Source organism: Pseudoliparis swirei, chromosome 18, assembly GCF_029220125.1.
Source record: "Pseudoliparis swirei isolate HS2019 ecotype Mariana Trench chromosome 18, NWPU_hadal_v1, whole genome shotgun sequence".
NCBI classification, from domain to species: Eukaryota; Metazoa; Chordata; class Actinopteri; order Perciformes; family Liparidae; genus Pseudoliparis; species Pseudoliparis swirei.
The window spans coordinates 18,379,816-18,407,059 of NC_079405.1; the positions used below are offsets into that span (position 1 = coordinate 18,379,816).

Consider the following 27,244-nt stretch of genomic DNA (forward strand, 5'->3'; position numbering starts at 1 on the left):
CCTCGAGAGCCATTTACCCTCTTTCTCACTTAGCTGAGAGTGAGAGATGACGGTCTGTTTCGTTACACTCAAAGCTGGAAGCTGAGTGCCTTGCACATGAGAAATACGCTTCTGCATTAGCAGGAAGATGCTCTAAACACCCCGGTGTTGGCAAATGTCTGTTGACAAACCGTTTTGATACGCAAATGCAGATTCCAGGAGTAACTCATGCTAGCAAGTATGAGACAAGTTGTCCATGAGTGGAGTCTGTGCACTCCGTGTCAGTCACACCTTTCAGTGTCATAGATGGAGACGTGAATGAGAAGATCTCTCCATATTGAGACAAAGATAAAATAAGAAAATATTTAGATTTGATAGATATTAAAATAATGGACAAGACCAACAACTTAGAACAGTCAAGTAACTTGACACGTTTGAAATTGTGATGCTTTCCAAATAAGACATTAAGACTATTTTAGGAAAATTTGCCGTTGTCCTTCACGTTGATCATTAATTTGACGTATCCACCCATTTGATGCAGAAATGGAGATAAGAGAGCAGGTTTGTGTTTTCTTTTAATCCAAAACTGAAGCAGACAAAAGTACGGCAGGTGGAGCTTAACAGACTCAATGACAGACAATTCTGTGCTTCCACTACAAAAAAGGTGTCGAGGACAAAAAGAAAAAGAAAAAATAAACTGGAGCAACATCGTCGTCACAAACATTGAATGAACATTTTCAAAGTGAGAGATCTGTAGGTGCCATGTGACAGGTAATGTGAAGGTGATTTTACAAAGTGAAGTGGACCAAACTGACAACATTAACACAATCATTTCCCATGATCCCATGTGAGCTGGAAGTGTCCTATTGCCTTAGAAAGAACATTAAAACATTAAAGAGAAAGCGACCATCACACCCTGTTAGAGTGCGACGGCAGCTTGCTGCTGGTGTGGTCAGAGTTTCTGCTTCGGGACGAGAAGCAGCTCTGGAGTACTTTCGACTTCGATCCATCCTCCTGGAAGTGTGGAGGAGAAATGTTGGAGAACACTGGCATGTCACCAAAGTCCCACTGAGCCTCCTCACAGTTGGGCTGGTGCAACAATAGGAACTAAATGATCTTTTCAGCGAGACCGTCAGAGCTTTCCCAATCGGTCTGAACCATGTATTCCATAGCCGAGAGTATGCTACCGCTTACATTTTGCTGCACGACATCTCTCCAACAAACACAAATCAACACAAAGGAAAAGGTCCTTGCAGTACAAACGCATCTGCATAGCATTAACCTGAAATATAATCTGGCAATGTTACAATTTGGGAAGCATAACATTGGTAAAAGCCTGAACCAAATGGTAGGTAGGGGTTAAAAGTAATTTGCTGCTTTAGCAACACTTAGGTCCAAGCTAATATGTTCATAAAATCCATGAAAAAATACAGTATCGGTTGGCTTCTCCTCTCCTATGAGCTACATGCGGGAGAAAGGTCAAGCCAGTGTCTGCTCTTGCACGTGGCGTCCTTCTCTGCCCTATAAACTATGTACTGAAAAACAAGCGTAGATGAAGGTAGGAGGCAGGGGCCACAAGAGGTGCTCGGTCAGAAGGGCCAGTGGCCCCTGTGAGTGCATAGGCCTCTGTTGGACATTCAATAAGACACACGGAACCTGACGGACGGACTCACACGTCACCACCTAGATCCAACAGTCAGGGACAGAGTCCTTACATTCCACTTGTCAGTTCAAAATACGTCTGCTTACTTTGCATGTAAGTCAAAGAAAACTTCCCTTGCTTTTATTTTTGGGATTTAGCCTTCTTTTTTTTTTTTACATTCACGGGTTTGGGGCTGGAGCTAGCAAGGGGCTGCGGGATGAAGATAGAACGACTGATAATGCTAAGGCTTTATGTCCTATTCCAACAGCCAAGCCCCTCCGAGTACACAACCTGATATTAGGGAGAGGAGAGAGATCTCACCGATTCAAACTCCTCTCCTCCTCTATTCATAATCTCTTCACTTGTGTAAAAACACAGATAAACATCCTCTCTGCCAGAGCAGAGTGGTGGGTTTGTTAAAATGGTAGAGTAATAAAAATAAAGACTCATAAGAAACATTAGAATTTGCCTTGAAAAATAAAACACTGAGAAAACACATGCAACTCGACTCACGCGTCGACAAATTATTGCTTCCTTTTTACAACCTGTGTCTGTATGTGCATGCATGTGAGCAACACTCAGTGGGCAGCAGACTGTGGGTCTGGCATGGGGTGACTGGCTTTCTTCCTCCTTTTCGTTAGCAGTGGATTGGTCGAGTCCTCAATGGTCTTGATCTTGATTTGCTCGTAGTCGACCCTCATTGTCGCCAAGGCACTGGTCATTTCCTCCTGAGACGCAACGAAAAGAGGATCATTAGGCCACTTGCTTTGCCCAACCAGACTCCATACAACAAATCATAGGGACATTTCAGATATCAATCTTTTATTTAATATTAAAGAACTTTAGCATAAGTGATACCAAGAGAAAACGTCATCTAACCTTAACATCTTCCCATGCGTCCTTCTCCTCCTTTAGTACCCGGCTGGTGTGAAGTGGGGTCTGGGGAACCTCCATCGATTGCTGTAGAAAGTCACACAGAAACATATTTGAATTTTACTTGTGCCGAGATGTCAGCCAGAGCAAGAGTTGGAAAGATGGTAAGAAAGTGAGCTAGAAAAAAGAAACGATAGAGCATGTGCTTACATTGATCCACGGATGATTTATGAACTCGGTGATGGTCATCCTTTGCGTTGGCTCAGTCTTGAGGAGGGTCCGAATCAGTTGTTTTGCTGAAACCACAATTAATATTTACATCATTAATAAAGAATGGAATTAAGAAGGACAAGTCTTGCACAGAGTCAAGTAAGCAACACTATTTTAAAAACCCCAAATAAAGAAGAACAAAACAATAAGAGTGCTCAGATCAAGCGACCACCAATAGGAATCAGCCAACCTTTGATATAAAAGGCCGATCCAATGACACAAAACGTGTCCGGCAATTTCTCTACTTCTCGTCAATTCATGAGACTCATCCTTTGATTGTAATACTTACTATACAATGTCGTTAAGAATAGTAAAATAAATAATGTTAGACGATAAATGAAAGTCTTAAAACCGGTCCTGTAATCTGTGATTCAATCTGCCAACACTGCTCGTGCATACAATGATAAAACAATGACAGATGGATAATACTATGAACACAGCTAGAGGCCCTTGGCCGTGCGTCATGGTGCTAAACAAGACGCTTATTTACTTGTAATATATAAGGATGGACTGGCATGATTAATGTTGCAGCTGGTAAAGGTAAGACAGTTTGATCTACATTATATACGTAATAGTGAGGCTATATACTATGTAATAATGCATCAGTTTATTAGTTGATTTTTTTGGTAATCAGAATCTGTAAAGGAGCCCAACTAGTAACCAACATTGTAAAACAAATGCAGTTCAGGTAATCGTGCAATATTTCCCTCTGAGATGTAATGGACTACAAGTATAACGTTACATAAATATATAATATGCAAGTAAAGTACCTCAAAATTGTATTGCAAGTTCTGTAACCCAAATGTACTTTGCTAAACTCCACCACTGCTAAAAAAAGATCACAAGGACTTAGATATAGCCTCTTAGTCCTGCTCTCAAAGTGCACCAGATTGAAGTATTGCACTTTAAAATTTACAAGATTGTCTTGTGGGGAAACATGCACATCAACATTTGTTTGTGGGAAATATCCACACACCCATCTGTTAGAGGGAGATATTGGTTTGATATCTACCAAATACTCCCGTTTGCTTCACTTTTGTTTCTACAAGTTTTGCATTACTCAGGATATCAGACTTAACTTTCAATTGTCATGAATGTGAGTGCTTGAAATAGGAGTGAAACACTTGCATCAGTTTCTATTTCATGATTAGAAAGTTAAGAACAAAACGCCAGCTTATTTGTCACATTTAGGTTAGATGATTTTTTAAGAATGCTTGCAAAAGCTGGTGACTTTCTTTTTATCAAGAACAATAAACATTACTTTTGAGAGATACATTTCTGCATAAACAAAATACTTCGTATGTAAAACTTCACATAATTTGGTTTTCTGTTTTAGGAAGAGACCAAGTCTCAAACGTTAACATATTTAAAACACAATACTTCTAGTGCCAAAGTGTAAGTATGTATGTTGCCTGACCTTCCTCTGATACGTCAGACCATTCAGGGTTTGGAAACTCATATTGACCCATCCTGATCCTCTTCTTCATTCCAGGAGAAATGGCTAGACCATGGTTAGAATAAAATGGAGGGTATCCACACAACCTGTTGGTTTAAAATACCAAAAGTAGTTACAGCACCAAGAAAAGAATCCCATGTGATGAAGGGTTCAGAGATATTGCAAAAAGCAGGCTTACAGGATATACATAATGACACCCAATGACCACATGTCACATGACTTGTCATATTTTTCTGGGCCAAGAACTTCTGGAGCTGCAGACAGAAAAGGAAGGAGAAAGAAGGCATAGAAGGGCAGATAAATGTCATCTTCATCACGTTGCACTGTGTATTAATAACTGATTGAGTGGAGCAAATGAGTGCAAAGATAAACCAATCCTTACCAACATAGTAGGGTGTGTAGCATGGAGTAGCTAAAGAGTTGTGTGAAGTGGTCTCCTTGGCAAAGCCAAAATCTGTGAGTTTGAGCAGGGCATTGGGCTTCTTCGAGGAGTAGAGTAAATTCTCTGGCTGCACGGAGGATTCAGGAAGCAGGCCAGAAAAAGAAAAAAACAAGAGTTGTCTTTAGTTACTGCAGCAAGTGAAGTCATCATTTTAAACTCTCAGATTACCTTAATTTATCTAAACAAAGAGCAAGCAAATTCCTTTAAGCAGTGTGACAATGCAACGTTGTGATACAAACCTTAACATCTCTGTGTGCAATGTTGATTGCATGGAGGAACTGAATGGCCTCGCCTATGTTTTGCATGATGTCAGATGCCTCTACAGAAAAGAAAGACGGCTTGTTCAACGGAGATTAAAAGTGACTTTGATTGTTGCATTAACTAGCAGACGCACTGGCCATATATCTCAACACTGGGCCAGTAGCAGCAAATGTAAAAGACACCAATAAGGGTTGCATGATGTTGTCAAACGGAATCATGAACTTCCTATTTAGGTGGCACTATGCTATATGTTTATATGTCAGAGTGGATGTCTAACCAAGTCACCATATGTTTATTACCTCTCTCTGTGAAGGCCTGATCTCCTCGGTCCTGGATCCGACTAAAAAGCTCACCACCATCCATGCTGCAAAAAAGAAAGGAAAAGTGAAGTTGAAGACAGGATCTGGTTTTCAGGGCTGTATAATATCTTCAGTCATTGGGTGTCATTATGTATATCCTGTATTATAATCAAAAACACATCTATTTAATTTTTTTATATGGTTCAGTACACACCTTTACTCTATGCATGACCTATACGGAATTATAATAAACCTGTGAAATGGTCTGCATTTCAGCAGACAAACACATGCACTTGTATCTCCTCTTTACAGTTTTGATGCGACGGTCAATTTGTGGTTTCAGCTTTAATTCAATGGATACAACTAAAATGGAATTTTTCCACAGTGACCCACATTTTTAGACTTTTAAAAGTAATTGGACAACTCTCTTACGAACGGTTTGCTAGCCAGGTGTGGCCTGTTGCCTCGTTATTTCATGACAAATAAAGCAGATAAAAAGTTCTGGAGAGGATTAAAAATGTTGAATTTGCATTCGGTTGCTGGTCCAGGAAACTCCAAGCATGAGGACCAAAGAGCTGTCAAACCAAGTGAAGAAGGCCATTAAAAAGCTGACAAACTACACTAATCTATCAGGCAGATAGACCAAATCAATAGTTTGGTATATTCTTAAAAATAAGGAATGTACTGGCAAGTTTACTAATAAACCAGGAAGTCATGTACAGCAGATTTAGCAGAATTATGTCCTTGGTGAAGAAAAGCCCTTCATACTCTGGAGGAGGTGGGTGTGGATTTGCCAAGACCAAGGTTCGATTCAGGAACATGCTTTATTTCTTTCAGGACGCAGATCGCATGACGGCGCCTCCGCTCAACTGCTCCTGTTATGAGAGCAGCCGAGGCTGCTGGCTGAATGCCAATCAGCCAGAGCAGCTGGCTGACTAACAATCAGCCAGCAGCCGAGGCCTAATTGGAGACCCCACCCTCACAGCTGCCACAGTGTCATCGTCAAAGTCTACAACCACGAGATGCCTTGACTCTGAATACAGAAGGTTTACAACACGGTGCAAACGACTGGTAAAGGTGAAGAACAGGAAACCCAGATTAGACTTTGCCAGAAAACCTCTGGATAAGGCTGATCAGTTTTAGATCAATGTTCTTTGGAAGATGAAACTAATATTAACTTGTACCAGAATGATGGAAAGAGAAAAGTATAGAGAAGGTGAGCAACGTCTCCTGATCAGAAGCAAACAACGTGGTGGAGTCAGTCCTACAACATGGTTTTGTATGGCTGGTGTTCATCGACGATGTCACAAATAATACAACTAGCAGGATGAGCTTTGAGGTGTTAGACTATACTATCTACTCATTCAGCCAAATGCTTCAAAACTGATTGGATGGCACTTCTCAGTACAGACAGATAATTACCCAAAACATACTGTGAAAACAGCCCAAGAACTTCTCAAGTCAAAGAAATGGAATAATCTTGAATGGCCAACTCAAGACACCTGATCTAAACACAAGTGAACATGCTTTTCATTTACTTAACATACAACTGGAAGCAGAAGGACCCACAAACGAGCAGCAACGAAAGGAATCTGCAGTAAAGGCCTGGCAAAGCATCTCAAGGGAAACATCAATGTTTGGTGATAACAGGTGAAAGACTTCAGGCAATTATTGACTGCATAGGATTGTCCTCAAAGTATTACACATCATCATTATGTTCAGTCTCATGGTAGTGTGTCTAATTACCTCTGAAAATGTGGGGGACTGTGTAAAATGAAAAAGGACAGTTAATGCCATATTTGTTATATTCATTGAAAAGCAGCTGAAAGTCTAAACTTCAACCACAAATTGACTGCTTTATTTAAAATCCATTGAAGTCATATAAATAGGCAAATTAGGAACATTGTGTCGTAGTCTAAATACACACACACACAACAGGAAGCAAGCTCTGCAGACGTGAGACGGCCCTTCTAAACCACAGCACACTTCTTTCTCAAAATCTATCACTCACATGTTGCAAGTGGCAAGAACATAGATGGGAACTTGAGGCCTCTTGCCACCACCCTGTGTTTCTAAATATGTCTAGCAGTGAAATGTGAATTCTCAGAACAGATACTTAATGTATATACTAAACACGGAGCATATCTTACACCATCAAAGCAGAAACCTTGTTACACCCTTACAGTCTACATTCTTCACATCACATGGACTGTGTGAAGACACCACGCCAGGAGCAACAATAAGATGTACTCGCTGATATCGGTATTATATCCACTTTGAGAAAAAAAGGAAGCGGTTTTCTTTTTCTAAAAACAGTGCAACTTCTCTTAATACTTTGACTTGTTCTGCCCATCTGTGGCTCTCAGACCCAAGCCCATTTGAAGTCATACATCTTTAATAACAGGCTGCAAAATATACCTTCTGTAAAAAAAATAGGGCAAGAGTAAATGAGGTACTTGTTGGGGACTACTTTCTGCAACAAATGTTGCATTCTTTTGAGTATTTTAGTCTCCATGGATGGTATTTATGCAATTGAATTAAATAAAAGGCCCATATTCATCTCAATGAAGAACCATCACCGAATTTCCTAAATTATCAAGAGGATGTGACATAATAACCCTTTACACAACATGGGGGAATAATTTAACAGCAGTCTATAGGTTATCAGACTGACTCAATTTCTGATGCGTCAGAAGAAAAGACTGAGTTGCTAGATCTCACAAGCTTCTTGTGTGTGATATTCTAGGAAACATGTTAGTTTCACCAGAAGAACTACTTTTCTTTCTTGCCATTTCATGCTGATCCTTTCTTCAGCAAAATTAGTCATCACCACCTGCAGCATTTTTGCACGAGGGGTAGACAGGACCACTACATCCGCAATGGAGTGTAACCACAGACCTAATTATTGCACGTGTGACAAGTTAATGGTGGTTTTAAAAGGGTTGCAAGATGGAAATACAAAAAAGGCGAGGAAAAGGCACCACACTCATTTCGAAGAAATGGGCCATTTGTTACTAAGATCATACAGATTTACAATAATTGGCCTGTCAAAAATTGAGCTGAGAACAATTGACAAGGTAAGTCGTGCAACCTGTGAAAAACTAAACAAAACAAGTTCAAATATTTGTCAATGAAGAGTTTTACACTGCATACACTCAAAAGAACATGCAACCTGTGCAAAACAAAATTAGTGCAGATATGCATGTCAAGTTTTATTAGTATTAGTGACTGCAATGAGTCTGCTTTCCACTAAAAATCTTTTTAAAACTCTCAAGTCATGCTCAATTGTGAGCTTTTGTTTTGAAGGGAAACAGCAGAAAAGCCGATCTCAGAGTGTAACATAAACATGTACACGAAGGTACAGGCATTTCAATATGCATTTATTAATGACTTTTATCTCTGTGTACTTTGAACTTGTACATGTGAAGTTCTCAATAAAGGTCTGCATTTCCTCTTGCGCCACACCTGTAGTACCACCGTGCCCCACTAGAGGGGCGCGTCCCACAGTTTGAGAACCACTGGTCTAAGACAATGGCCGTTAATCAATTCCAAGTACGCAGAGTAGACTTGTGTACTTTGGTCTTGGGAGTCTAGACTCCAAAGGACAGGAGGACGGTCTTTCTGCAATTGGAACAGCAGCTGACTTGATGACGTCACCACATCAGCTGTTCTTGCTCATGAGTTTACCCCAATTATTTACTGTAAATAGTTTTTTACAGTCAAACAATATAAGACAACCCTGCTCTTTTCATTTAAATATAATTATTTTATTTTGAAGTGTATATATATATTACACATGTCATTTCAAATAATTCAGTCAAAAGTAAAAAGACACCGCTATAGTTCAACGTTAAAGTTTAATTAAAATATTACATTATGAATCTTAACCCTCAGTCAAACCGATGTAACGTTATCTTTAAATATATAATAAATACTTTGTGCTCGTTAGATCCTCCAAACCCAATTATTATATCTCATGTTTAACCGCTACGGGGACATCAGAGCCAGCGGAGCATTTTTAAAAAGTCCTGCCGAGATCAGACTGTTCTCGGCGGCCCCACCGAGCGCCCGGCCTGGCGGAGCTCACCGGCCGGTCCCACGAAACAGAACCTCAAATCTACAGCGCATATTTTTATTAGGCTTGTTGCATAACAAACAGACCACAGATTTGACTCTTAAACTACTAACTTCTCGCCTGAAAACATCCTAAAGAAGCATACGTTCTGAATGGCCACGGGCAATGAACAGGCAGTGCTCCATGACAAAGCTGTAAGCAGCAACACCGGGAGACAGTTATCAGCACGAGCACCTCACGGTTTTGCCAAACATAATTTCAGGGTAAAGGAAACCATAAAGAAAGTTTAATTTTAAAAAATTGATCCTCAGATGCATTGAGATTCTCTCCTGAAAGATTGTGTGGATGCAGAAAATTCAATAAAACGGAAATGTAAAACTAAATTCTTAACATTATGATCAACTGTAATGGATATTCAATGCCAGGCTTACAGTCACACACATGTGGGTCTTGTTTACATTAGAAGCTTGGCTTTACTTTGTGAGGGTGGCTGAGCTTGACCAGTCGAATATGGATACAATTCGACCTGCACCTAAAAGTTAGCGTATAGAAAGAAGCATTTGGCCTTTTCTTACACCAAAGGGTTAAGTTAATCACAAAGTTATTTCAGACTTTTATAGTCAAGGATTTGCTCCCCTACTCAGACATTGAAAACCAAAGCTTTTATGTTAGGTTGCACCCTTTCATGGACCCAAAGATACTCACTCCCAAACAAAATCAAAGCGAAAGTCTTGTAATTACTGTAAAAAGGTGGGGAGGATAGAAGTAACACGATACATCCATTGCCAAAGAATATTGTATTCTATGTATCGTTTCACCAAGTTTCAGAGAAAACATTTCGTATGAGAGCTGTTACAGAAAACATATTGTGAATGACCGATGTGTGAATAGGGGCAGCTTCTTTATTTTTAGTGAAAGAAAATGTCTGTGTTGTTACTATAAGGATGCTGTTAAACAAGTACCATCTCACTCGTAAACCAGCGCAGAAACACTGATATACTTTTGTATACCAGAAATATGTCCATGAGTTTTTACATCATAATACAGTAATACACATTTCATTAAAACATTTTTGGTCCAGTACTTTTCACATACAAATTACCAAAAACACAGCTTAGATAAAGAAAAGCTAAACCCCTAAGCCTCTGCTATAATAAAACACTTTAATTAATCTCGATCAAATGTTTGCGTTTACATTGAGTAGAATTTTGTCAAAAGACTTACCATCGATGGACCACTAATTATACGTGTGCGTGCAGCATGCTGTCAATTCTGATACCTGGGATTAATAAATTGTATGTCTCACTGTGTGGAAGTGACCGGGATCATTCATTTATGTGTAATGCAACATTAGGCTTGAATTAAACATTGCTTACATAAATATGTAACAAATGAATACGTGAATATGAATATACAGACTTGTTATCAAAATAATGGTATCCAATACCAAATTGGGTCAGTCACCAACATCCAATTCAGCTATTTGATCAGTATTGCTATTTGTGCATCTCTATAACAAACCCAAAAATGTATCTGCTGAAAATGCACTCAAAAGACGGGGAATCATGATAATTGTATTGACCATGACACAATGCTAGGTATTCTAGTGTGTATCACACCAAGACTGTGCACTCACCACTCCATGACAATAAGCAGACACTTCCTGCCCTGATAGAGGTTCTCATAGACATCAATGATGCGCACAATGTTGGCACAGGGAGAAGCCCTCCAGTGCAGCTCCACTTCCCTACGGGCCTTGGCACAATCCTGCAGCATCTGGACAGAAGGTCAGAGACAAGGAGGGTGAGGCCAGTAAACATCAAGTATAAACAGATAAATTATAAAATATACTGCAAGTTACCACGACTGTTGATATGCCCATTTGCTTCACATAACAATTACTGGGTGAAAGACAGGTAATCACCAGTCTTGTGGGATTAATGAAGTGTGACATCAAGTCTCAGTAGTAAACATAAAAGACAGAAGTACACTGCTGCCATCAGCTGGTAGAATGTTGAAAATGTATTAGTTTTCTAATCCCGTTTTTGTGTGCGTGTGTGTCCCTTGTTCAACAAAAGCACCTGCAATGTAAATAATGTACCATAATTTTTATTTATTCATTGCTGCTACATTATATAAACTAGGGCTGCAACTAACGATTATTTTGATAATCGATTAATCGGTTGATTATTTTATCGATTAATCGGATAAAAAAACAAAAAAACTTTAATATTCAACCCTTTATTCAAAACAGGGTCCGTACGGTCATGGAAAACCTGGAAATGTCATGGAATTTTTAAATGGCTATTAGCAGGCCTAGAAAAGTAATTTAAAAAAATAAAATCCCAAAATATTTGGAAAAGTAATGCAAATTTGTTTTATTCAAATGTTAATTTACACGGTATATATACGATATGCTTTGGAATTCTCATTGTTAGTTTAAATACTACATCTTCTCACTTTGTCACGTATAGACAGAGTTTTCACAAAATGTTTAATCATGGACATTTGGTTTAAAGTCATGGAAAGGTCCTGGAGACCCACTGGTCAGCATGTGGATGAACCTGTTCACTGGTCACCATGGTGATGAACCGTCACAAACAGACTGACAGCTTTACTCTCCTGAGCAGTGGTCCCCATTTGGACCGGCCCCCTGAACAATACCAGAGACGCGTTCCGATTTATTATTATTTTCACCCGCTGCCGTTGAGATTACAGTGAGACGCGGAAAAAATGTGAAGTGGTGCTCTTCGCAATAGAACATCTTTGATGGGACGTGTCGCGTCTCGGCCAATCAGCGTTCAGATGTCGACAGCGTTTGGGAAGTTAGATTAGCTTGAATGTTAATCCGCTACATCTGCTGCTGTCACGCTGCAGCGATACTAACAAAGTACCCGTACGTTAAAAACGATGTGATTTAGCATATTTTTAGTATCGATACTTCATTAAAAGAGCGATCAGAGCTCACGCGCTGCTCCGCTCCGTTAAATGTTGTCTGCACGCGCAGCGCTCACAGCGAGTGGCGTCGTGGCTTATCTCCATTGCCTTTCTCCGTGGAAAAATATTTTCCGCTATCCGCCACGGAATAAATAACCACGTTTTCTACGTTATACTCTTGTGGAAATGCCACACACGTCGTGACATGTAGCGCCCTGGTGTCATAACGTCACCCGTAGGCGCATTTAGCTCCGTGAATGTCTCAGACTACGTGAATGACTTCCGCATCCAGCGCCACGTGAGCAGCAGCAGCCAATTAGATTCATCAACAGAGGAGCAGCTCAGCGCTGATTGGCTCTCACAACGCAGCGTTCCGTCTCTCCTCTCCCTCCGCTCCGGTTTCTCCTGCACCGCTCGGCGCTCAACTCAACTTTGTTTATACTCCGTGACTTATTGAGCGCCGTAATAATCGCGCGACACAACGAATCGATAATGAAATTCGTTGCCAACTATTTTAATAATCGATTTTTATCGATTCGTTGTTGCAGCCCTAATATAAACCCAACAGGGAAATGTAGTACTAATCGGCCCCCTACGGCAGGAAGTCCAGCTAGAAGTTCAGTTGCAGAGAAATATTTCTGAAACACTTCAGACATTCATTCAGCTGCTCAAGGACACTCAGTCCTGGAGTTATGGTACCTGGCATGACTCAAGTCCTTCTGGTCAGGTGGAATGAAATTCAGTATTGCACCGATTGTAATTGTGTGGGTATATTGTATTTTCTTTGCTCCTGGAACACAATGTTATGTTTATCACCATGCAAATAACAAAAGGGATGGTCATTTGAGATTTAATTCACAATTGTTATTTCTGTTAAATTTTGAGGAAGGACAAATGTAATGTATTTACTCTAAGTAAGAGCCGAGGTATAACAATGTAATTTACATTTTATTCAAAGATTATTAGAAGTACCAATTTGTTTTTGGTGCAATTTTTGTTTGGAATGCGGCCTACAAATAGGTAACCTAAAAGTTGTTCTCCTTCATTTCATGCCAAAACAAAATGAGCAAACATACAATGCTCATAACTAGAGAAATGATTGAGGGGTAAATCATGAAAGTCAACATGATCTGTGGTCATAGTCTCAAATAATTTCAACAATGAGTCACTTCTAGCAATAGCAGCCATGGCAGCATTTTTGTATGTAACAATAGGATACACAATAATGCTCATGTTAATAAAAGCAAACATTCAGTATTACTAAATACGAGTGATGAAAATGGATGACCCCTTGTTAACAGAAGTACCGACTGCACCGGGTCATACCTGACGACCTTGACAGTTAATACAGCAAATGGCACAGACACCATCACAGGGAGCTATTTTCATCCTTACAGTAAAATAGTGTTTCAGTCAAACATAGGCCTGAACTTCTGAACCATTATGCAACCGGCAGGTAAAAAGGTATAAATAAACTCACTCTTGGTAGATTTTGACAGTACTGCAGCTCAAATAATAAGTTGTAAGTTTGAGGCAATTTAATGTTAAACTAGAAGGGAGCTGTGCCAGGTGTCGAGTGTGATTGACTGAATACAACACAGAATTGACTAAACCCCCCATCTAGACAGCAATTGGCTGCAAGGCATCCTAAAAGGCACTTTATTGAACGCAGAAACGAGCACCGATGTATCTGCAGTCTATTGGACCCAAAGTCGTTCTGTGAGAAACTTCATGCAATCTTGCCAAATCGAACTCTCAGTCTGCCTCCGTGCGCAAGTGGCGACATTCAACTTATGTATGCATCGGTAGTTCTGTTAGTCAAGAAGGTTTTAGTCACAACCACCAGGAGAATAGAGAGTAGCTGTTGTCAGACAGAGGTGCACGCTCACTCCCAAACGGACGCACTCACACACACAATTACTATCTCCACAAGGAGGATTAAGCAAGGGCTAGTGTCCGTTTATAGATATAACTATACAACATAATACCACAAATAAAACCCTTAAATATCATTGTCAGTCAATGTAAAGAATTCAGCCTTGGAGCTCTGAACCATCGTCTGTCTGTCTTGTGCTGTATTACATTCCTACACGGCCCAGTCACAACACAACAGTGGGCTTGGTTCCAGCAGGCAATGAGTGCTGGTGGAGCAGAGAATCCAGACTGCAGTCGGACTTGACACACACACACACACACACACACCTGTTTAAATGCACCCAAGAAACCAGGTTACTCGGATAAACCAGGTTCCACAGGAAATCACACTGCTTACTGTAAATTCATAGTTTCTGCAATATTTCGCCCCTAGCATCCTACTTTTTGGAGCATTGCTTACTCTTCCATAACCAAGAGTGATAAAGACGCTGATTTTGTTTGTTCAGTATATTTGTCGGAGGGCTGAAGGCACACATACAAAAGCTTGGATTTGAGTGATATGTTCAGTGGTGGAATATAACATATTACATTACATGTCATTTAGCAGACGCTTTTATCCAAAGCGACTTACAATAAGTGCATTTCAACCTAGAGTACAAACTAAGAACAACAAGAATACAGGAAGTAACATTTCCTCAACATAGTCGAACTACAAAAGTACCATAAGTAAGTGCTATCTAAGTGCCACTGAAGTGCTAATCTGTGTTTTAATCCAGATAGTCGGAAAAGGTGTGTTTTCAGTCTCCGACGGAAGATGTAGAGACTTTCTGCTGTCCTGATGTCAGTGGGGAGCTCGTTCCACCACTGAGGAGCCAGGACAGCAAACAGTCTGGATTTCGGTGATTAGCTCGAGGTGCAGGAGGCACAAGTCGATTGGCTGTTGCCGCGCGGAAGCGCGCGCGGGGTGTGCGGTGTGACCATATCCCGGATGTAGACGGGCCCGATCCGTCTAGAGCACGGCACGCCAGGACCAGTGTTTTGAAGCGGATGCGAGCAGCCACCGTAACCAGTGGAAGGCGGAGGGCGGAGTGGTGTGGGTGAATTTCGGGAGGCTGAAGACCAGTCGAGCTGCTGCATTCTGGATGAGCTGCAGGGTCGGATGGCCTTAGCAGGTAGACCAGCCAGGAGGAGTTGCAGTAGTCGAGGCGTGAAATGACCAGAGCCTGGATCAGAACCTGCGCCGCCTTCTGAGTAAGAAGAGGCGTATTCTCCTGATGTTGTGCAGCATGTACCTACAGGAACGCTGTCTGCAGCGATGTTGGCCGTCAGGAGAGTTGACTGTCGAGTGTCACCCGAGGTTCCTGGCAGTCCGGGGCCAACACAGAGCTGTTGAAGGTGATAGTCAGGTCGTGGGTGGGGAGCCTTTCCTGGAAGGAATAGTAGCTCAGTCTTGTCAGGGTTGATCTTCAGGTGGTGAGCAGACATCCACTGAGAGATGTCAGTCAGACAGGCAGAGATTCGTGCCGCCACCCGTGTTTCGGACGGTGGAACGAGAAGATCAGTTGGGTGTCATCAGCATAGCTATGGTAGGAGAAGCCATGCGAACGAATGACAGAGCCGAGAGAATTTGTGTACAGAGAGAAGAGGAGGGACCCAGGACGGAGCCTTGAGGAACCCCAGTAGTGAGAGGACAAGGATCAGACACAGATCCTCTCCAAGTTACCCGGTAGGTGCGGTCTTTAAGGTAGGAAGAGAAAGAGCGAGTGCAGTGCCTGAGATCCCCAGGTCCTGAAGAGAAGAGATCAGGATCTGGTGGTTCACGGTGTCAAATGCTGCAGAAAGGTCGAGAAGGATAAGGACAGAGGAGAGAGGCTGCTCTAGCAGTGTGAAGCTGCTCAGAGACAGCAAGGAGGGCCGTCTCTGTCGAGTGGCCGGCCTTGAATCCAGACTGGTGAGGGTCAAGAAGGTTGTTACTGTGGAGATAGGAGGACACTTGGCTCAAGATAGCTCGCTCCAGAGTTTTGGAGAGAAAAGGAAGAAGAGAGACCGGTCTGTAGTTGCTGACTTCAGACGGGTCGAGCGTGGGTTTCTTCAGGAGAGGGTTGACTCTCGCCTCCTTCAGAGAGTTGAAACAGCCAGTTGAGGGAGCTGTTAATAAGATGGGTGAGGAAGGTCAGAAGGTCAGGAGCAATAGCCTGGAGAATGGGAGACGGGACGGAGTCAAGGGCGCAGGTGGTCGGTCGGGCGGAGGTCACCAAGCTAAGAACTTGATTGGGAGACAAGGGGGTGAAAGAGGAAAGAGAGGGGATGAAGAAGTTAGTGTTGGTGAGGTGATAGAAGATGGATTTGTAAAGGAGGAGCGTATGTCGTCTATCTTGTTTGTAAAGTAGTCGACAAAGTGGCTCGGCAAAAGGGTGGAAGGAGGAGGGGGAGAGGGGGATCAAGGAGGTTGGAAAAGATAGAGAAGAGTTTTTTGGGGTTAGAGAAGGAAGACTGAATTTTGGTCAGGTAGAACGAGCTTTTGGCTGCAGAGATAGAGGAAGAGAAGGAGGAGAGAGAGATTGATAGAAGAGCAAGTCTTCCGCTTGATTCGATTTGGCCATTTTCTTTCCGTCAGTAGGGTGGCTCTCGGGTGCGACCGAGTCCGACAACCACGGAGCCGGAGAGGATTTCCGAACCGGTCGTGTCTTAAAAGGACAAAGAGAATCAAGAGATGAAGACAGGGAAGAGAGGAGAGTGTCTGCGGCAGAGTTAGGATGCATGAGTGAGAAGCAGTCAGTTGAGGGGAGAGCAGATAGGAGGCTTGTTTGTCTCAATTTTAGTTAAACTTAAGATACAATTATATTTAATATAAGGATTTTTGAAGGCATTTACTTTTGTCTTATTTCCCTGCAGTCCCAGTTATGCTTCCTGTCTGACACCCTTTTCGTGCCATGATTACTTTTCAAAACAAATTTCTTATGTGTAAAGAAAAACAATTCAAAGCCATCAATCAGAAACCACTGAAAAAAAGTTGAGAACCACTAGACAGTTTTCTTTCTAAATTTTAAAATGATGTACAACATGTGTTTTCAGTCAAGTACCCAATAACCAGACAAAAAATGTCACGCACAGCACTGTGCCATCAGTGTCTGATTAAATCTAGAATAGATAACATTATATTTATGAACTTACACATTCTATTGAATATTTAATAAATAACTACTTTTTTTAAATTGATGCCAACTTTAAATATAATTTATAATATCACGTAACCCCCTCTTATAGGAAAACTATATGACGGTGGTGTAAAATATAAAACAAGATGACCCAATAAGTTTATTGATAACAATCAAGTCATGCTAGCTTGTCATTTTCAGAGGGGTCACTTGATCTTTCACCTCAAGATATCGGAACGAATATTGCTTCGATGTGGATACCTACAATGTTTTGGTGAACTTTGAAGTCAAACAGGTCTTGGAATTGCAGCAATCGTAGAGGACTGAAATGTTGAGACCCTTGTTTATCCAATGAGCCCAATTGCACTTATGTGTGATGATGTCGCCCATTAGTGGCCATTTGAAATCGTAAGACCTTTTTTTCTTCTCCATCTAATCACAGTATGAATGTTTCTACGGTGTTCCTCAGGGTCTTGGTGTCTTGATGTTGTATTATGGATGGATTTATTTTTATTCATTCTCAAATTGTAAAAGGTTGCTAAATTTAGCACTACATCTGTGCAACAAATAAAGTGGGAATGGCAATCATTTACTTCCATCATAATGTTCATTAAAAAAAGGCAGCACTGTGATTGAGGCCGACTTTCTTTCTGTGCGGCTGAAAGTGTTGGATGAGCTGAGGGCTGAAATGTCCCAACAGTCAGCTGATGAACAGCAGTCATTTTATTCAAAAATTACGCCAAATTCATATTGTCATTTTGATAACATCCATGATGTTTTGTGACAATTAACTTTTAGTTAGTTTGCAAAAGACTGTGTGCACCCTTCTCATGAGACGATACAAACTGTGTGTTGTGCTCGTCTTTGAAGTCTCAATAACAATGTTGCAACATTTTGATTCAAAACATGACATGAGGTTTTCCTGTATTGGTATCTTTAGGGGAGAAACATAGGTTTGAGGGGTAAGTGACTAAACAATCAAATATAAACAACTTAGTTTGTATTGCTCTACTTTATCTCAACAGTGCAGTTCAACCACCCTTTGGGACAAACAAGGGTGGGTCTGCGTCACAGCAGAGTGACAAATGCCCCAAAAGACACATGACCCTTTGGACACAAAACATCAGGCAAAGAACATCATTTTTTAACTGTGATCCTTCTTTCTTTCCTACTACAACAATGCATTGGCATACCTTCAAATGTTAAAATGATTTGTTTTAAATTATGTACAAAACTGCAAAAATGTGCAACTGTTTGAGCTGAACAGACAATTGTACCATTTAGTTTAAAACCATATTTAATTTCTCATTATTACTTTTTATATGACATACAATTAGATTGGCAAACACAAGTACAGGCATACATAGAATGGTTTAACTAAAAAAAAAGCTTAGTCATATACAGTCAGGTGACAGGTCCATAAATACTTGGACATTGACACACATTTCACCAAAATCTGTAAACCACCACAATGGATTTTGAATGAAACAATCAAGATGTGCTTTAAGAGCAGACGTCCAGCTTTAATTTGAGGGTCTTTACATCCACAACAGGTGAATGGTGTAGGAATAACACCACATGTTATACGTGGCACCTCCTTTTTAAGGGATCAAAAGTAATTGGACAAACTAACATAACCATCATTGTATTTGTAAATTGTAATACTTGGTTGCAAATCCTTTGCAGTCAATGCCAGCCTGAAGTCTGGAACCCAGAGACATCCCCAGACGCGGGGTTTCGTCCCTGGTGAAGCTCTGCCAGGCCACTCCACTTCTTTGCCTTAAAGTTCCTGATAAGTTCGTCTTAGCTGGCACTACACAGCCAGATCTAGTGAGACACAGCTCGTGTGTTTACAGTCCAGCTGTCGATCGTACCACGACCGTCATCAAACTAGAGAGGTGCCATATACCTAGTTACTGATCCCGGTACCTAGTTACTGATCCTGGCCAAGACAGTTTGGCAAATGAACCCCGACACATCTGTAATAGATAATTATTGTACGTCCGTTTTTGTATTAAAACAAAAAACATATAATCTGTTAAATTATTGAGATTTGTCTTTTCCATTACGTTAAAATCTAAAGACACCACTATTAAAATAAATAGCCAAATAAATAAATTAGGGGATCAACATCAAATAAATCTATGGCAGTTTTAAATTATAAAATGGAGACATGCTTGTTCTTCTGTGCACCAAAAGAGTATTTTATGTATTTTGGTTAATATTCATAAAAGAGCAGAAGAGTGTAGCACGCTGAATTAATCAACTCAGGAAAAGAGAACACATTCACTTCCCTTTACTGTTAACACCATTCAGCACTATTCCACCATTGCACTTCCTCATTATAGGAACAGAATTATGAGCAGAAAAAAATACAAACACAGAGAATAGTTGGTGGAGAATAAATTCAGTATCAATACAATACTAAAAATGAAGGCTAATTAGTCCGTTTGAAGTATTCACAACCATTCATAAAAAAGTGCATTTGTTACAGTCGTAAATAATGCTGCATCAGCTTGGAAGTTACTATGCATCAGATTCAAATTGTAGTTCCATCCATCACATCCCTCCAAATATCCTTCCTCAGGGATGGAAAAGAGAAATGAGTTAAAGCGTGGGGGAGGGTGGATATTGCACCCAATCAAGGGCAAAATAATTTGCAGTAAATCATATTATGTTCCAAGGAGCTGACAACACCTTTATACATGTTTACCAACGGGGCTTTTACTTCAGCTGATCGGTTTGTGACAAATGTCAAGCAAACATTTTCTCAATAATTTGACATATTGAGACATAAGATCTTATGGCATTGAGGGACTGATCATAGTTTTACAGTAACAATGCCAAACAATACAGACTTCAACACCAACGGCTGAAATTCAGATCCCTTTACTGATAACCGAGTTAAAGCCAGTATGTACGAACCACAAGAACTCGACTGGACAAGGGGAACAACAGCCAATGCAAATTTTACAAAACGGGGCAAAGATAGTGACGATAAAACTAGAATAATGAGTAGTTACTCTTCCAGCAATGAACACAATGAGTCTTAGAGATGCTTCTCTCATAAGGGCACAGTTAGAAGGAGGGGGAGAGAAAGAACTCAAGAGGGCCACCAGAGAACCTCTTCCTTCCTCTTTCCCTTCCTCTTTTTCTTCCCTTCTCAGAGTCTCATTATTGAAGCGTGGGCCTTGCTTTTCCATTCTACGTTAACCTTTAATAAGAAGTGCTTTGACTGTCAGAAGATGTACATTGCGTTTCACTAGAAAAGACACATTTGATTGGCAAACCATTTAGACAAAATGTATGAATCTATTCTAGTCCTGGCGTAGTCCAAAAGAACTTCAGAAATCCAAACCCATTAATCAAGAAAAGGTTTCCATTTGAACTGGAAAATGTTTTCAGTTCCCCTTTTCTTAACCAGCCCAAAGCAGGTGTGTTTACTTCACCAGTGACTTCTACATCTTTCCAGATTTCAGGAAGAGCAACTTCAACGACTCACAAAATGTGGCCAACACATCTAGTCATTCTGTCAATGATTATGTCACCTTAACGACACACATTTCACTCAGTTCCTTTAAAGACTAGAATATATTTTTCAAAACTTCTTGTCAGCCATCACTGCAAATTGTGATGTAAGCGAACATCCCTGCAACCTCTTGGTCTAAAACATAAAGCCAAACTAAGAGTTTATAAAGCCAACAGAAGAACTGTTCATACAATTCAGACATGCTGCAGTCAATATATTTAGAAATAGAATAGTCCCTATGCTTGTATCGAACACTTATGTACCATACCATTCTATTTCAGTCACAAAAAATAAATAAATACTATGCATGAACCGCCATAATATTACTTTTAAGACAAGGCATCAATTTTCTGCAAGCCTTGCTCAAATAATGGTGGATTTTATGTTTACCACTCATGTTTTTTCCCCTTTATCTAATTCATATCATAGTTTTAAAATCAATTAGGAGTTGTTCATAAGCCTTGTTTGGATATTTCATTTTATTATCGTTATATTTTATTGATATTTATTTCTGCCTCCGTGGCCCTGCCCCCTGCCATGGCCCTGCTGATGCCCCACCCCCTCTACCTCCTTCCGTTTCATGGATTGTGGAAATCTGGATCATAGTCCATGTCTACTCATACATTTCTGTAATAATAATTGGAATGTGTTGTAACACTGATCATTCTGTTCACATGACATCTATTGCTTCTGTCCTTCCGGTGAGAGGGATCCTCCTCTGTTGCGCTCCTGAAGGTTTCTTCCCTTTTTTCCCTGCGAAAGGTTTTTTGGGGAGTTTTTTGCTCCTGTGAGGTCCTGGGACAGGGATGTCTATGTGTCCAGATTGTAAAGCACTGAGGCAAATGTGTAATATTGGGCTACACAAAATAAAATGAATTTAGTAATTTGTTGTCCATTTATATAGTATTTAATCTAACACAAGAAACCTGCCAACCTCATTTTCTTTGCGAGGTTGTTGGAATTACATTAATTTTTTATGACTAAAAAGCTCTTGTGTATTCAATTAGTCCAATTGTACTCATCGTGATGTTTGGCCCCATAACGGCCATTACAGAGGAGAATACTTGTTGAATCACTGCTGACCTTTTGTAAACTCTATGATAACCACATGAAACTTTAGAACCACAAACTAGAGACCTAGGATTCAGAGGATGTCTGGCTTTACTTGGTATATCGTCATGAAGGGGCTTTCTGTGCAGTTTCCATGAGTTATGAAACTCAAGTGAACACCAAAATGGACATTCTATACTTCGACCATAATGTTCTCAGCTTTCACAATTTATTAATTTTGATTTTGAGCTGAATCAGCCATCTCCCTCTAAATATCCCATCACCGCCTAAAAAAAGACAAATGGGTAAAAGCTGCTCTGTAAGGTTAATCTTTTTTTCTCTTAAAGCACGTATTTACTTCAATAAAAAAAAAAAACATTATTCCTGTAAATTTGCCTTGTAGGAACAAATTATTTATCACAATATATATATATATATATATATTCAAATTTGCGTTGAAAAATGTGTTGCTGGTTCTTATTACATTTGTAATAAGTGGACAAGTTATTCTGGAGCCCTGTATGCAGAGTACAAGCAAGAGAGACAGATACTGTTATGCAATACATAATAAGAAATTAACCTGCTCTAAGCTCAAACATTTGTATCACTAAATGGCCCAATTCATTCTCCAACTTCCTCAAACCAAATGTTTTGCACAAATATTCCACATTTATTGCGATGAACAAGGGTTGCATAAAAAATAAAATGCAGTGCTGTCTGGCAAAAACATTCACCATATATAGAACTCAACTTTTGCTGCAAAAAAATATAAAAATGCAACGTTGCAACGTTGCATATTCACATAGAATGCCTTGTAATGTGAACTGCATACTTGTACTGTTTACCACATAAACATTTAGACAAAAAAGAATTGCCCAAGATACAAATGAAGATCCAATAGTTCAAAAATGGTGTTGTCTCAATACATAATTCAAACATCTATGTGAAATTGTTTTATTTCACAAAGTGATTGCCCTCAATAACGTGGTTTCTTGTGTGCATAGAAATATAGTCACTGTAAGACGATACCGTCAGATGCCTCATAGCCTCAACTTAAGAGAGTGTGCGTGTTTGACCGGACAAAGACCGATCAACACAGAAGGGCAAATAGCTTTGAGTCTAACAAAACAAAGTCAAACGGAATTGATTCTCTGCAACAGGTTATATCAAGCATAATGCATTACAAGTCAAATATATGCATATGTAGGACTTCCAAGACTTTAATGTCTACATTTTTCTTCCGCAGTGTCTCTCCAACAAACACTTTCAGAGTAACACATTATTTAGCTGCAGCGTGTGCATAAAACTGGATTCAAGAGACAGGTAAATGTTTTACAAGGGGATGTCACCTTGGGCTAGTCTGGCTGATTCCTGATACTGGCGGCTACTGCAAACCTAATGAATTCAATAGATGAGATGGGATCGACTCGGCTGACGTCAATAAAAGGAACTAGGACATTAGTTCTCAGTGGAGGAACCAATCTTTTTGGTTACAGTCCGTCTTAAAACAGCATTATAATATGAATACAATCTAGCATATTAGAGAGGGAGCTCCTAGAAGACCACTGTCCAGGAGCTCAAACACTAACGTTTCTTACCACCAACATTCTTTTGTGTTGTGAACCAAATAGTGCATTTTATTTTGAGAAAAATATTAAGTAATTCTCATGTTGATCTTATACATTGTGGCATATCCCTGCTGCTTCCCTCTCATGATTGGATTTGTGTTGTTTTTATTGTATCTTTTCTCTTTTGCCCCCTCAACTTTAGCTAAGCGTAGATTTTAAAATAGTTATTAAGATCAAGAATACATATTTAAGCACAAAGAAACCCATTTTCTAGTTTTTATTTGGACCACTTTTTCGAGATGTTCTGTGTACAGCGGTTTCAATTCAATTCCAGGATTTGAGAACTCTTAATATTATAGTGTACTGTGATAATTTGGCCTAGGTATTACTCCCATAAAATCATTACATCACCCACGTGTGCCCTCTCTTGTTCTATATCAATATATCTATCCATGTTTATCGAGTGAATTCTGCTTCAACTTTAGTATCCAAGAATTATCACCATAGCCAGATAGCGTCAAAACCCACATCCAAACCAGGTTAAGAGGAGGGTCATGCATACATATTCAGGGAGAAAGGTTGCACAATTAATAAAATATTAATTGTGATCACAATGTGGAATTCTCACCATTAAAGGAACATGATAGGAGATATTGACATTTAAAATGTGTGCTCATAGAAAACTCAGCTGTATATCATATCAAGGGCCTAAACTAACAGCCCAAGACCAGCCGTCGATCATCCGAGCTGTTGCACATGCACCCTACAGCTGCTCGAAAAGTGCATCAGATCAATGCTTTTAACTTAAAAATGTGACCTACAGAATTTTGTGTGAACATTCCTGCATTTATTCATATTGCAATATTTAGATAACAGAAAAGAATATTGCAAAGTCAGTACCCCCCCCCCCCCCCAAATTTGTTTATTGCTTAAATCAATGAACAGTTTAATTATTAATTGTGATATCAATATAATTGGGATCATAGTTTGTCAGAATCATGAAGCCCAATCAGATAAGCCCCTGATAAAGATTTAATAATGTATGTTGTCAGTCAAGTCGGGAATGAGTTGTCACTTTAAAACAGCAACCAAGAAACAAGAGACAACATCTAAACTACTTTTTAACTGCGCTTACAGTGAAGAGTCACTGTGTTATTAGGAATTAAAAAAGAAAGAAAATGGTTTTACCACTCATTTGTATGTGTTCAGTACATTCATTTGAGCTGAACTAAAGAGGAGGATAAATCCTAGGTCTGTGGCTACCAGCAAAACATTTCAAGAGATGTGTCTGGAGGTTTCATTGTCTGTCTGAGAAAGACCCCGAGAGTCACACTGTTGCATCATTCAATTTCCAGGTGATTACAAACCATTCGGTGAACTGAAGCAACCTGATCGAACGGCAATGACAAAAGCTCTCTTCAGGTGCAATATCCATGCCAATCTGAAACTATAACATTATGTCACAATTGATAAACAACATCTTCACCAACTGTCACTTTCTACAGATTTATGGATTAACATGGTTTCTTACGACGTAAATACAATTTGGAGATTAGCCGTAGCATTGTGAAAAGACTGAACGGAATGTGTAAGGGGACTTCCTATGTTTAATACCTATTGTTCATGGTTTTCTAATATACCAAACACTTATGACAACACACCACGACATGACATAAAACAGGGTTGAGCAAGACCGTGTGTGTCATGTTTAATAAACAGACGCACTTGAGTGCAAAACACTGTGACCCAATTTTTTTGACAGAATTTCAGTCTGAATCACCCCACAGGATGTTCCCAGGCTGTGAATGTGTGCAGTACTTATTAAGAATAATGTTATACTACAATGCCTTCTAATAATAAGAATAAGAAATAACTGAATTGGCCTGCAGCTTAAGTGGGTCCTGTTTCAGTCACCTATGTGTAGGTAGCTGTTGTGACATTTGTCCTTTATTTAAATTACATTTATTTTGTATAGCCAAAAATAAAATAATTTTTCCTCAGAGCGCTTTACAATCTGAACACATACGACACCCTTTTCCCGGAACCTCACATCAGATCAGTAAAAACACCCCCCAAAAACCCTTTTTACTCGGCAAAAAAGGCAATCATTGACAAATATAGAAGGTGATCTCTAGATCTGCAGTCACTGTCCAGCCACCCTAAGCTTTTTCTAATTTAAAGGAGAATGTCCACGTTTAAATCCAGAGAACAATCAGAGGGCTGAAACTACCCACAAATATATGCTCATCACCGTCTTATCTCATCACACTAAATGGGGAATGATTTTTCAAAACAATTACATTTGCACGGGTTGAGAAATGGTGTTGTGTATCAAATAGCCTGTCCAGCAATGTGCTCTGGACTCCAGTGTTCACAGCACCCAACATATGTTATGGGGAAGCACATCACAGCTGAGATGGCAGGGTACCTGCTATATATTAATACATTTTTCACATGTAAAATTATTCTAGAATCTTTGTCTCAACATGAAAAATTAGAAACCCTTTCATCCTATATGAGGTATTTCAATCACAAAGTACCTGATAAGTAACGAGCAAACCTCTGGTTGATTAATTTTTTTGTAATTATGGCACGTGATAGTCCAAATTAAAAAGATGGGTAGAACAATACTATCACTTCGAACACAAGGCCTTAAATCCTCACAAAGAAACTATCTGCAACTTATTTCACACATCTATTCCACAATCAAGTTGCTTGTTGTGTGCAACAACAGTACACAAACAGTAATGTCATTCAATTGAATCAATCAAAATGTGGTTGATTAATCTTGTCAATCAACTTCCAGGTATTTGTTTTATGTATACATTTGTGTGAAACTGAAATGGTTTGGAGCAGACATTGGAATAGTTTGGATTAAAATAATCACCATTTGAACACAAAACCTCCAGTAGAATAACTCTCTAAAAACTGGGAGGTGGGTTTCTTTCAGGGAATCCAGATATGCGAGCTCTACCTTAGTTATACATGGACTTCACATTCGTGCTTAAGGCCAGTGTATTTCCAAGAGTAGCCTACCTTCAGTGCGTACTTGTCTCCGGTCTTCTTCTGGAAGATCTCCAGCACCTTGCCATTGATGCCCAGCCCCAGCACCTGACTGGTTACCTTGTAGTCATCCGTTATGGCGTTCTTCTTGATCTGTAAGGAGGGTCTCACGTGGAAGGGGAGGAACTGGCCCGTGGGGTTCTGCTGCCCCGACGGGTTGGGGAACAGTGGCTGGTTCTGGGAGTTGGACAGCATGCTCCTGGTTTTGGGCTGAGACGAAAAGCCGCCACCTCTCAACAACACTAGTCTCTTTTTTCCTTCTTCCTGGGTTAGCTGGCCTCGACTAAACGGTTTAACGCGGTCAGCCAGGCACGAGGAAACAACTGGCAGAAGTTCGGACGTTACAGGTCGACAAAAAGTAACTTGGTTAGTTGATTAAATGCTAAGTTAGCCAGCTGTTAGCATGCTAGCTTTATCCTATTCTTGACCTGTGATTCTCGGCTAACAACTCAGCTATCGGTTAGCTTATCCATCTCCGGTGGTTTCCGCCGTCCACCGGTTCCTCAAACGGCACTTCGGGAACTTTTCCAAAACGTCCCATAAATCGTCTACAAGGCTGGGTTTCAAAATTACGGAACGTAAAAGCTCGCGAGAGAAGTTAAAACAATACTAACACTCAACGAAAGACAGACAACAGCGGGTGGAAAACTCCGACGCCAGGAACACGCCAAACACACTTCACTTTCAGACGGACAGACACCCAGCCGGAGCAGGTTTGACTGCTGACGTCATGGACGTGTTGTATGCGCTTAAAGGAGAAGTACGAC

The 27,244-nt window shown here is 40.2% G+C and overlaps 1 protein-coding gene across 1 annotated transcript; it reads right to left on the reverse strand.

Moving 5' to 3' along the window:
• Positions 1-536: 536 nt before the first annotated feature.
• mapkapk2a (MAPK activated protein kinase 2a) lies at positions 537-27,188 on the reverse strand. Its single transcript, XM_056437681.1, has 10 exons — positions 26,451-27,188; positions 10,934-11,073; positions 5,223-5,287; positions 4,902-4,981; positions 4,603-4,729; positions 4,399-4,474; positions 4,182-4,306; positions 2,705-2,790; positions 2,501-2,581; positions 537-2,349 (listed from the first exon to the last, which is right to left on the reverse strand). Exons 1-10 carry the CDS (start codon positions 26,670-26,672, stop codon positions 2,200-2,202), a joined length of 1,152 nt encoding a protein of 383 aa, XP_056293656.1. The 5' UTR covers positions 26,673-27,188; the 3' UTR covers positions 537-2,199.
• Positions 27,189-27,244: the final 56 nt, after the last annotated feature.